This window comes from Danio aesculapii, chromosome 2 (genome assembly GCF_903798145.1).
Source record: "Danio aesculapii chromosome 2, fDanAes4.1, whole genome shotgun sequence".
In the NCBI taxonomy this organism is placed as follows: Eukaryota; Metazoa; Chordata; class Actinopteri; order Cypriniformes; family Danionidae; genus Danio; species Danio aesculapii.
In genome coordinates this window covers 54,737,831-54,751,244 of record NC_079436.1, presented here as the reverse complement: position 1 = coordinate 54,751,244, position 13,414 = coordinate 54,737,831, and the positions used below count along the sequence as shown (strand labels likewise).

Genomic DNA, 13,414 nt, shown 5'->3' with positions numbered 1-13,414 from the left:
AAAATGTAATATAATAATAACTTTTATCTTATACCGTGAGCTGGTTATATACTCTACTAATGATTAATCACCAGCACCTGTGGAGGCATTCATTGGCCCGTTTTCTTACTCTTTAGAGTGATTAGTCATCTAGCGAACTCCCAAAGTGTTGGTAGACACACGTCTCTGTTCCCTCTTTGGGGAACGTGGGTTATGTTCCTAACCGGGATGTTTTCCGTGACACTTAATATTACAATTTTAAAATGATGAGAGTGAATGTATTATATTTGACTACACCAAAAATCATTTCTTTGGTTGTGCAGTATGAGTTTGTACTGTACCTCTTCCCACTGGTGGATGTAGCGGATGAGCCGCGAGAGCCGCAGCAGCCTCAGCAAGCTCAGGATTTTAGTAAAGCGCACAATCCGTAGAGCTCGCGCCGTCTTATACACCTCCGAGTCGATGCCCTTCTCCACAATCAGGAAGATATAATCCACCGGGATGGACGACACAAAGTCCACTATAAACCAGGTCTTCAGGTACTTCTTCTTGATGGTTTTGGGGTCCAAGATGAATGTCCGAATTGTCCTCGATGATGATGCCTGTGCGAAAATTCAACACCAGGTCCATGAGGAAGAAGGTATCAGACACCACATTGAAGATGATCCACGGCGTAGTGGTCTCGTCTTTGAAGAAAGTTATGCCCACCGGGATGATGATCAAGTTGCCCACCATGAAGAGAAGCATGGTGAAATCCCAGTAGAATCTGCGGGAGAAATGCACAATATAAATTGCACAATTTATTTGTGTTTGGTCTTGTGATTGCTATAAACCCTCGGGTTTATGTTGATATGGGTATATTTAAATGGGTAAATAATGCTCTTGGTTCATAATGACTGTGTTTACACTGTGTTTAACACTTTATAAGCAAATGCATTAACTATGGTAAATTATAATTATGTCTCAAGTAAAAAGTATCCTATTTATGAGATAAAAGTCACTTATATATATATATATATATATACTAAAATCCCAGTAGAATCTGCATGAGAACGGTAAATAAATTGTACCATTATAGCAGCGTTTGTGTTTGTCTTGAGATTTACTAGTGTAAACGTTGTAAGCCCTGGGTTTATATTGGCTATATTTAACACTTTATAATTAAGCTTCATTTCTTAGTATAACTAATACTACTACTAGCTAGAGAGAGTTTTAATTTTATTGCCATTTCAGTTTATATGGCTATGTCATGCCAAAAAAAAAAAAAATAGATCAAGTTTACCACGTTTTATAAATACCAATTTTCTATAATTATGAAAATATTCTAACAATTAAAAGTAATCAACAGCAATAAATAATATACAAGGTAAAATACATAAATAATAATAATGAAGATAATATACAGTATAAGATAAAAATCTAAAATCTTTTTTAAGGTTTCCTTTTGATAAAAATTTTACAATTTTAGACGGATTCACATCTACAAATATTTCATTTAAAGTCTACTACTACTAGTAAATTACTACTAATAACACTTTACAATAAGGCTTCAATTCTTAGTATGAACTAATACTACTACTACTACTAGTAGAGAGAGAGAGAGAGAGAGAGAGAGAGAGAGAGAGAGAGAGAGAGAGAGAGAGAAGAGAGAGAGAAAGAGAGAGTGTAAGGATGATGGTCAGCTGGAGCGGGTGTTGATTGTGGCACAGCATTATGGTAGTTGTAGTTTTCGTGAGAGAGAGAGAGAGAGAGAGAGAGAGAGAGAGTTTTAATTTTATTGCCATTTCAGCTTCTATAGCTATGTCATGGCAAAAAAAAAAATCAAGTTTACCACGTTTTATGAAAACCAATTTTCTATAATTATGAAAATATTCTAACAATTAAGTAATCAACAGCAATAAAATATACAAGGTAAAATACATAAATAATAATAATGAAGATAATATACAGTATGAGATAAAATCTAAAACAGTTTAAGGTTCCTTTTGATAAAATTTTACAATTATAGACGGATTCACATCTAAAAATATTTCATTTAAAGTCTACTACTACTAGTAAATTACTACTATACTACTACTAACACTTTACAATAAGGCTTCAATTCTTAGTATGAGCTAATACTACAGTAAGCATAATTATGAGATAAAAATATATGATAAAGTCCCAGTGAAACCTGCAGGAGAAATAGGAAATAGATTGCACAATTTAGCAGCGTTTTGTTTTAGTCTTGTTATTTTACTAGTGTACGTTTGTTAACCCTGGGTTTATATTGTTATTTACACATTTAAATAAAAAAATAATACTATTGGTTCATAATGACTGTGTTTACACTGTTTAATGGTTTATAAGCTAATGATTTAGCTGCTTAAATAATAAATAACTTACAATCATAATTATGAGATAAAAGTCATAATTATAGCAGGAAAATAGAAGATAAAAGTCAGTTGAGTTATACAACACAAATGTCAATTATGAAAAAAAAGCGGAAATTAAGAGAATAAATTTCTTAATGTATGGCATAAGAGTTAACTGTAACAATCAGCAGAGATCTAGGGACTGTAGATCGCTGGTGAACTACACACACACCACAAGAACTACAACTACCATGATGGAAATACAAACTGGTATGAATAGTGGCAATAAGTGGGAATGAACCGCAGCTGTTTGTGTGTGTGTGTGTGTGTGTTTGTGTGTGAGAGAGAGTGAGTGAGTGAGTGAGTGAGTGAGTGAGTGAGTGAGTGAGAGAGGAGAGGAGAGAGAGAGAGAGAGAGAGAAGAGAGAGAGAGAGAGAGAGAGAGAGAGAAGAGTAAGGATGATGGTCAGCTGGAGCGGGTGTTGATTGTCGCACAGCATCATGGTAGTTGTAGTTTTTGTAGTGTGTGTGTGTGTGTGTGTGTGTGTAGTTCACCAGCGATCTACAGTCCCTTGATCACTGGTGATTGTTACATTAACATTATGTCAGTATGGCCAAGTCCAATTCATGAGATGATTTATGAGATAATATACATTTAATTAAGTCAGATTTATGACAGGAAATTTAAAATACAGAGACATTTAAAAAGTGTGACAAAGGTCAAATTTATTCAATAAATTGATCAATTCTAAATGTTAATTATTGAAATTATGAGATAAAGTCTTAGTTATGATATAAAAAGTCCAAAATATGAAAAACCATCACAAATTATGTGATAGAAAAGTTACAACTATGAGATAAAAGTCAGAATCATGACATTTTGCAAAGAAAAATCAACAAAGCTTGGTACAAAAAACAAATATTATGAATTAAAAAGCCACATTAAAATCCAAATTATGAATAAATAAAAGAAACGATTCAATAAAAAGTCACTTTAATTTTATTAAATAATTTAATAATTAAATAAATAATTTTATTTGAGTTTTTATTAAGTTTAATTTAATTATGGCATCAAAAGATAAAATAACGATATTAAAATTTGCTATTTTGTTAAATTTGTTATATAAAGTTATATAACATATATAATATAATATAATAAATGAAGAAAAAGTTTCTATTATGTTAAAGTTAATGACTGTAACCTAAGTGTGTTGTAAAGTGTTACCTAAAATAAACACAGTCTCATTAATAATTCAGCCATATTTATATTTTGCAAGCATTGTGTAAAACGTACACTTTCAAAAATGCCATGCTTTAATGATCATTTCTGCTTAGACTCTACAATAAAATCCCATTGGATTTGCATTGACTAAAACTAAGCAATACATTTGTTATAGTACATCAATCTTTGTCAAATTAATATTTAACAATGCAGTTATTCTTAGTAAGTGCATGTTAGTTGAGCTCAATGATGATTCCATTAATATTAACTAAGATTATTTAATGCTTAAGACAGATTTTTCTGTACATTAGATAATTAATGCATTTAACTAATGCTATTAAACGTATTGCACCTTAGACTATTAAACACCTTAGACTATTTACAATATGTGTGACCAATTATAAACATATAAGTAAATATGTCAAACAAAGTAACATTAGATATGCTTCACAAATATCTGAAGAAACATCACAGTGTGCATTTGTAGATTCTCATGACCCACATTCTGCAGTTCATGCTCTCTTTTCTTAAAGACATGAATGAGTCTTAATGAGTTGATGAAATCGCTGTCGGAAATGATGAAAAATCTGCATTAAATTAAAGGAATTAGACCCACATGACAAAAATACTATAGTAATTTATAGTAAATACTAGTACAGCCACACAGTTGTGTATTTTACTGCATATATTATACTATTCACAACACTCTGTTAATGAATTCTACAGCATACTGTCATGTTAACCTATACGGCAAAAATGAACTGAGTATAAGAACAGCAAATAAGACGCCTCTCATATGGAGAATGAAGTCACATGCATTGCTCAGATGTGAGATTTTTACAGACTTCAACTGTGTGTCAAAATCTTGATGCTTCTGTGGGTTTCGTCAATCAAATCTGAGCTTTAATTTGTATTTTCTATTGGATTCAAGTCAGGTGATTGGCTGGGCCATTCTACAGCTTGATTTTCTTTCTCTGAAAGCATCTGAGAGTTTTCTTGGCTGTGTTTTGGATCATTGTCTTGCTGAAATGTCCACCCTGGTTTCATCTTCATCCTCCTGCTGATGTAGATGTTGAACTGAAGCAGCTGCTAATCATTTAAACTGAGGAAGAGATTTCAGCTGCTGTCTGGACTTTCACTACCAAACTACACCTTCCTTTCTTCATGTGTTCAATACTTTTCCCTGCATCCGTTTCATTTTTTTACGTATAACTTAATTTGTAAACTAATTAGATTTGTTTTCTTTGCATATTGATTTTTTTGGTTGCTACCAACCAAAATGGTGACGTGTTCAATACTTATTTTCCACGCTGTATATACCCTTAGAAAACTATAGCATTGTCATTTGCAACACAGGCTCATTGTGAAAACGTAGCCCTGCGGACATTTCTGGAGACAGCGAATTACGTAGGGAGGTACGTATGGCTGCATTTAATTTTTTTAAACGAACGCTACGGGAGGTGTGACGTCGTTCATTTTTGCGCTTACCAGCTGACCGCTTACCTCCGTATGGACGGCATTCCGGCTGCAACCGGTTTTGTCCCGTTAGCGCGCCACGCTGTCGGCGGATTTGAGATGCAGAGAGGAGTTGACCACGAAGACGGGGAGAGCGTTCCAGAAGCAGGTAAGACAAAAACAGAATCCAAAATATAAAACAAACAAGTGAATAGCAGGGTGAGAATGTGGTAAAATCTGAAAACGTAGTAAAAAAAAAATCAGGGCTTTTATTTTTTTGGATTGCTTTTGAAGCGTGTTGTTTGGGTTTAGGGAAGGGGGGAGGGTGGGTCAGCCAATCGTTTGCTTAGTCAGAAAGTCTGTCAAAAAGGGAGTCGACAGCGGCCTCTGGTGGGTTACGAGAACACAGGCGCGAATCGCCGGCCAACCCACCCTCCTCCTTCCCTTTACATTTTTCTTTTACCACGGATTTTACCACATTCTCACCCTGTTATGAACCTCTTCGCTTTATTTCTTGGATTCTGTTTTAACCTTGCCTGATTTCTGGAACCGCTCTTCCCCCGGACTCGAACCCGGTCATCGTCGTCGTGGTCAGCTCCTCTCTGCGCCTCGAGTCCGCCGACGTACAGGACGAGCTAACCAGACAAACTGGTTGCGGCGGGAAAGCCCTCCACACGAAGGTAAGCGGTCAGCCGGCGAGCACTAAAACGAACGGCGTCATACCGCCCCGCAGCGTTCGCTTAAAAAATGAAATGCAGCCATACGTACCTCCGGCTACATAATTTGCGGTGTCCAGAAACGTCCTCGGGACTACGTTTTCAGAATGAGCCTGGGTTGATTTTTGTTTTTGGAATTTTTGTTTAATGGAAAGCAGATTGTTTTCAACGCATTTCTAAACATAATAGTTTTAATATTGTTTTAAAATTGATTTAATGTCACAATTATGGCAATTTATGTAATAATTAAAAATTTTTGTCTGATTATAATGACTTGTGATGATATCTCATAGTATATCTCATTATAATGACGTGATGATATCTCATATTCTTTGACTGATGATTTATCTCATGATTTTTCTTAAAACAGCAGCTTTTATCTCCTAATTGACTTACAATTAGGACAATTTATGTAATAATTCAAATTTATCTCATTATAATGACTTCAGATGATATCTAATAGTTTTTACTTTCACGTCATAATTCACATCATCACGCCTAAAAAAAAATAGCAAATTATTAAATTAAAAAATGAAATGCAGCCATACGTACCTACATGCTACATAGATGCTACATAATTCGCGTCTCCAGAAACGTCCGGGGACTACGTTTTCAGAATGAGCCTGGGTTGATATTTTTCCCCAATTTTTGTTTAATGGAAGGCAGATTTCTAAACATAACAGTTTTAATAACTCATTTCTAATATCTGATTTCTTTTATCTTGATGATGACAGCACATAATATTTGACTAGATATATTTCAAGACACTTCTATACAGCTTAAAGTGGCATTTAAAGGCTTAACTAGGTTAATTAGGGTAAAGTTAGAGTAATTAGCCAAATCATTATATAACTATGGTTTGTTCTGCAGACATTCAAAATATTTATTGCTTAAGGGAGCTAATAACATTGACCTTAAAATGGTTTTAAAAAATTAAAAACTGCTTTAAATCTAGCCGAAATAAAACCATTAAGACTTTCTCCAGAAGAAAAAATATTATCGGAAATACTGTGAAAAATTCCTTGCTCTGTTCAACATCATTTGGGAAATAATTAATAAATAAATTCACAGGAGGGCGAATCATTTAGACTTCAGCTGCATCTAAAAATGCATGCTATTGTTGTTATTACACTTCACTCTGACAGCAATAATGCACTGCAGCGTTCCTGTCCTCTCCCATAAAAGATATTACACTGAAAACAGCTGCATAAATCAATCCCATTAGCAGTGAAGAGAACGCTTTATTTTGACCTTGCAAAAAAAAAAAAAAAGGACAAGGAAAATTCGAAACCTCTTAAGACCCTTGATATCTGAGAGTCTCTGTCGGCTGTAACGGGTCTGAAATAAAGGTCTGTGCGGCGGATGTGATCTGTTTTCCACGTGGTTTTGGCAACACGTGTACATACTCAAGGTCACAGCGTTGCGCTAAAGGTGCTTGCTGACTCATAACTGGAGACTGATGCAACTCATGCACAATGGCAGCTTTTCTGTTTCCGCAAGCTTTGCACAGCTGATCGTCTCCAGCAGCGTTTGATACGTCAAGATGATGTCTGAATAGAGCGAATGGGGTAGTGCAGTGTATAGATTATGCAGTTTATTATGGAGAGGGTGGTAAGCGATATGGATGCATGCAGTCGAATGCACAAGCTCCATGCATGTTTATATCATCCACCATGTAATGATCAAAATGTATGATCAAAACTGTGACGCTGGCATGAGGAGACATTAAAAACACACGGTGTATTGCACAAGTTCAGTGCTTTTTCAGTTTTACATAATAATTTAAAGGGATAGTTCACACAAAAATCATTTATTCTCTCTTGTGTGGTTGTAAAACGGTTTTTTAAGCAACGGTTTCTTAAGCAACCTTCTGTTGAACACAAAAGTAGATATTTTGAAGAATGTTACACTCAAAAATGATGATTAAGTCATTAAGTTAGCCATTTTTGCTTATTAAACAATATTTGAGTGTGATATGAACTGTATTTTACTGTAGGAGAGTTGTGCGGTATGTTACCGTGTTTTAAAGCTGCGTTGTAAAAATGTACGTACAGTGCTCAGCATAATTGTGTACACCACATTTTGAAAATGAATATTTTTATCCAATTCTCAGTGAATATAGGCAGTGTATTTTGGTGCATTTAAACCAAACAGATCTATTAAACAATACATTTATTAAATATATTTTAGTCACTAAACATTTAGAAATTGAAAGATGATACAATTAAATTCAAGCAAATATTGCAAAGAAAAATTGTTAGATTTTTTTTTTTTGATTTTCTGGATTTTTCCTTTTTTAAATTTATATTTAATATTTTTCACTAACATAAAATTTTGGTGTACAAGTTTTTGAAGTTATTTTGTTAGATAAGCTCAAGATTTGGCTTCAGTACTGACTAATCTAATGCATATGCGCAATATAATATTGTATAGCTTCCTATTAAAATATGAATTTAAAGAGAGATTGATGAGGGGTGTACTATATATGCTGAGCACTGTAAATTTTACAGTAAAGATATACAATACTGTAACGCATATAGAGCAAGATAATGGTGCTGCTGTACATGTAAATACGGTTATATTCAACACAATCTCACGGCAATTCGTAACTTTTTGATTTAGTGGCTAATTCGTACGATCTAATTCGTACAGTTTAGTACGATTTGCTCATCCCCCAATGACGGTTGGGTTTAGGGGTGTGGTTAGGTGCCAAGCCTGCTTTTTAAAATCGTACAATTTCGGACGACTGAACTTATACGAATTCGTACGAATTAGCCACTAAACTGACAAAACGTAAAATACTTAAGTTTTCTCGTGAGATCAGGCTGGTATATTTGCTGTAATTCATTTACAGTTGCTGTGCCAGTAAGTTAATGTAGATTCTGCAGGAAATTGTAAACAGTGTACTTATTGAAAATGGGCTGAAACAACACAATTCTTGAGGATTTATTGGGACAACTTGATTGTTTTATGTTCAATTCACTTAAATTTGTATAAGAACTAATAAGCTAACTTAATGCCTTCAACACAAAAACGATTGTGTGGACCCCAGCATTGTTTACAGTGTAGGTCATGACAGACATTTGCCGCGTTTCCACTATCGCGCCTAAAGCGAGCGAGCCAGGGCGAGCCAAGGCCAGTCGCGTTTCCACTATCACTTCCGGGTGTAATCGGGCCAAAGCGGGGCTTCCTTGGGGCCAGCGTCCAGCCTTTTTGGCCCGCCGAATACCTTGGGCCAAGAAGGGCCAACTGGGGCTTCGGGGCGGGGTTACGTACAAAGGCGGAGTTTTCCTGTCAGGTAAAGAGGAGACAAGATGCTTTCTTCCCTTACATTTGTTTTGCTATCGCGCTTGATCAACTCACTAAGAAGAAGAAAAAATGGATAGCAGACAGTACTGGTCAGTTGAGGACACCAGGGCTCTTCTGAACATTTGGGCCGAGGAAAATGTTCAGAGGCAAATAGACGGCGTTTGCAGAAATGAGGACGTTATCGCTTCGGTGTTCTCCATCTTCCAGCTCTCGTAGTAATGCCAGGTTGTGTTTGTGGTTATAATTTGAGTTTTTTGTTCCCGCTGAAGTGGGCGGGTTGTGTGACGGGTTGTGTGACGTTTGATTCGGGCGACGTTCTGGGGGCGGTGTTTGCGTGACTCGCTGCGAGCAACTAGCCCAACAGTGGAAACGCGACATGATTTCGGCCTCATTTCTCAACCTCCCGGGCTATTGGCCCGGCCTGGCCCGATTAAAGCCCTGGCTCGCACTGGCCCGATAGTGGAAATGCGGCTATTGACTTTCATTGTAGGGAAAATATATGGAGGTCAATGGGGGGCAAGCCTAAGCATTTTTCAAATTATCTTCTTTTAAATAGTGTGAACAGGCATCATGGCAATAGCAAAATAAATTACTTATCCATTATTCATTTTCCTTCGGCTTAGTCTCTATTTTAGAGGTCGCCCCAGCGGAATGACCCACTAACTATTCCAGCATATGTTTTAAGCAGTGGATGCCCTTCCAGCTGCAACCCAGTACTGGGAAACACCCATACACTCAATCTCTCTCTCTCTCTCTCTCTCTCTCTCTCTCACACACACACACACACACACTACAGACAATTTTGTTTACCCAATTCTCCTACAGCGCATGTGTTTGGACTGTGGGGGAAACCGGAGCACCCAGTGGAAACCCACACCAACATGGGGAGAACATGCAAACTCCACACAGAAATGCCAACTGACCCAGCCGGGACTTGAACCAGCGACCTTCTTGCTGTGAGGCCACAGTGCTTACCACTGAGCCACCGTGTTGCCATAAATTACTGATTTATGAAATAAATGAGTTATTAAAACTATCATGTTCTTGAACAGAAGACAAAAGCTCAAACAGGTTTTGAACGAGTGAGTAAATGACAGATTTACAGATTTTTTGGTGAACTGTCCCTTTAATGGCACAACAAATGACACTTGCATGTTGCATAAATGGCTTCGATGTGAAATGCAATCCAGTGCATGAACTCAGAGCAATGCAAACGTAGGGTAAAGAATTCATTTACTAGTTTTCATGGTAAGCAGGTCATTTTGTTGACTCACTGAGGGGACGAAAAAACATTTCTCACCAACACACACAATGCCACTACATTAACTTATGCCATATGTACAAAGTTATTGGAAACACTTGAGATAAACATGAGCAATGTGATAATCTCAAAAGTAAAAATCAGCATGATGTCTACGAGACACAATAGTCGTGTTTGGTCTCACTTTACTATACAGAAGTTTTATTTTTACCACAAGGTTAAAATAAATCTAACTCAGCAAGAATGTGTGTGTGAAGTCTGTATATATATATATACATACAAATATATAAATATAATAAATAAAAATATAAAAAATATATACTACATACATATATACACACACACACACATATACATATACATATACATATGCACGCACGCACGACGCACACACACGCACACATATATATATAATATACATACATATACATAAATATATACATATATACATACATACATACATACATATATGTATATGTATATATATTATATATATTGTAGAAGCAAAATTATTAGCCCTCCTATGACAATATTTTTGTTATTTTTTACATATGTAACTGCAGTTTTGTTCGTTTTGTGTTTGCAAGATACTAGTATTCAGCTTAAAGTGCCATTTAAAGGCTTAATGGGCTCTATCCACAGCTCAAGTTTTTAAAGTCAACGATAAACACTATCCGGTGGAAGGTTAATGTGAGTATTTTCAATTTCACAAGGTTGTTTTTACAGCATTGATGTTGTACTGGTAATTATAATACATTCAGTTAAATAGACTTGACCATTTCATTTAGTTGTTTCAATCGTTAAAAACGAGATGAAAGAACCGCTGTAAACACTAGCGCCGTCAGTAGAACAAGTAGCTAGTGCAAAAATTCCATTGAAAATACTGGAGTAAATTAACCTGTCATGTTTTAAAGACATGCCAGGGGGAAATGGGATTTAATGCTGTGCTTATTGTCAGATCTGAGACCCACTTGATATCGTATATCTAACAGGCAGTGAAGATCGCTGATTTTTAAAGAAATCAGATCTTAAACGTGACAGTTTTGTAAAGGAAAGACAGTTCACAGGAAGCCCTTGGGCTGCCTGGCTGAAAATTAAAGTCTGTGTGCACATAGCTAATTAGGCAAGTCATTAGACAACAGTGGTTTGTTCTATAGGTAGGCAATCATTCATTCATTTTCATTCGCTTAGTCCCTTTATTCATTGAGGGTCACCACAGCGGAATGAACCGGCAACTATTCCAGCATATATTTTACGCAGCGGATTGCCCTTCCAGTACTGGGAAACACCTATACACACTCACAATCACACTCTCATACACTACGGCCAATTTAATTCAATCAATTCACCTATAGCTCATGTGTTTGAACTGTGGGGGAAACTGGAGCAACCCGGAGGAAACCCTCACCAGCTAGGGGAAGAACATGCAAACTCCACACAGAAAGCCAACTGGCCCAGCGGGACTCGAATCAGCGACCTTCTGCTGGACAGTGCTAATCACTGAGCCTGTAGACAATCAAAAACAATCAATATTTCACAGTGATGCTAATGATATCAACCTTAGCAGTTTTTAACTTTTTTCTTTATTCCAGCAAAGATTTTCTCTAGAACAAAAATGTAACAGGAAGCACTGTCAATAAATGTGATCAAAATAACACATTTCACTGGAGGGCTAACTATTTTGGCTTAGTTTTGACCACTTTTTAATGGACACATTGTAGAAAGTATGGGCATCATGGTGGCGCAGTAGGTAGCACGATCACCTCACAGCAAGAAGGTTGGCTGGTTCGAGCATTGGCTGGCATTTCTGTGTGTGGAGTGTGCACGTTCTCCCCGTGTTGGCGTGGGTTTCCTCCGTGTCTCCGGTTTCCCCCACAAGTGCAAAGATATGTGGTGTGGGTGAATTGGGTGAGCTGAATTGGCCGTGGTGTATGAGTGTGAATGCTAGAGTGTAAGGTGTTTCCCAGTGTTGGGTTGTAGCTGGAAGGGCATCCGCTGCGTAAAACATGTTATGGATAAGTTGGCGGTTCATTCCGCTGTGGCAACCCCTGATGAATAAAGGGACTAAGCCGAAAAGAAAATGAATGAATGAAAAAAGTGTCACAAACAATTAAGCTTCTCCAAATTATTTTGAAAGGGTCATAAATTGGTCAAACCATGCTCTTCGCTTTCACAGACATCACTGTATAATATATATATGTATAATAACTGGTCACACTTTACAATAAGGTTAATGTTAATTAATGCATTTACTAACATGAACAAACAATGAACAATTCATTTGTATTTGTTCATGTTAGTTAATGTTTTAACTCACGGTGCATTAACTAATGTTATCAAGCATGGACTTGGATGTTAATAATGCATTAGTAAATGTTCAATTATGATTAATAAAGGCTGTCCAAGTGTTGTTCATGATTAGTTCATGTTAGTAAATGCATTAACTAATGAACCTTATTGTAAAGTGTTACCAAATAACTTATATTTGATTGTAACTTTAACTTAATTTGATTGTAATGTAATAATGCGCATCTTGTAAAGCTAATTTAAAACAATAGATATTGTAAAAAGCGCTATACTGTCCAAATAAACTCCAATTGAAATGAATTGAATTTGTTTAATCGACTTGATCAACAGGTTAGCATGAGTTGGGTTCGGTTAAAACTAGTCAAAATATGTATTATTTATAAAAACGCAATGTGCATGCTATTCATTCATCATCTGTCACTTTAATTAATGACAGCAGTGCTGGAGGCGACATATAACCTGATGATTTTGTTAATGCTCACTGACACAGTTACTGCACTAAATCAACACCGCACTGACTTCGGTAATCTCACCATTTTCATTTTAAAGCATGCCTTACTGCCGAATTTGATTTTGTTTCATATTTGATGAGGTTTGTATACCGTGAAGCTGCTTTAAAAGAGTTTGTATTGAGTACTATTTATTTTCCTTCAGCTTAGTCTCTTTATTCATTAGAGGTCACCACAGAGGAATGAACCACCAACTTATCCGGCTTATGTTTTACACAGCGGATGCCCTTCCAGCAGTCTCCTAGTATTGGGAAACATCCATACACACTCATTCACACACGCACACTTATACACTACGGCCAA

General features: G+C 36.3%; 1 protein-coding gene across 1 annotated transcript in view; it reads right to left on the bottom strand.

The window, feature by feature from the left end:
• LOC130214247 (potassium/sodium hyperpolarization-activated cyclic nucleotide-gated channel 2) overlaps positions 1 to 13,414 on the bottom strand; it is a 133,811-nt gene that overhangs the window by 118,753 nt on the left and 1,644 nt on the right. The window contains 2 exon segments of the mRNA XM_056445848.1: positions 321 to 551; positions 553 to 745. Coding sequence (XP_056301823.1) covers positions 321 to 551; positions 553 to 745 — 424 coding nt within the window.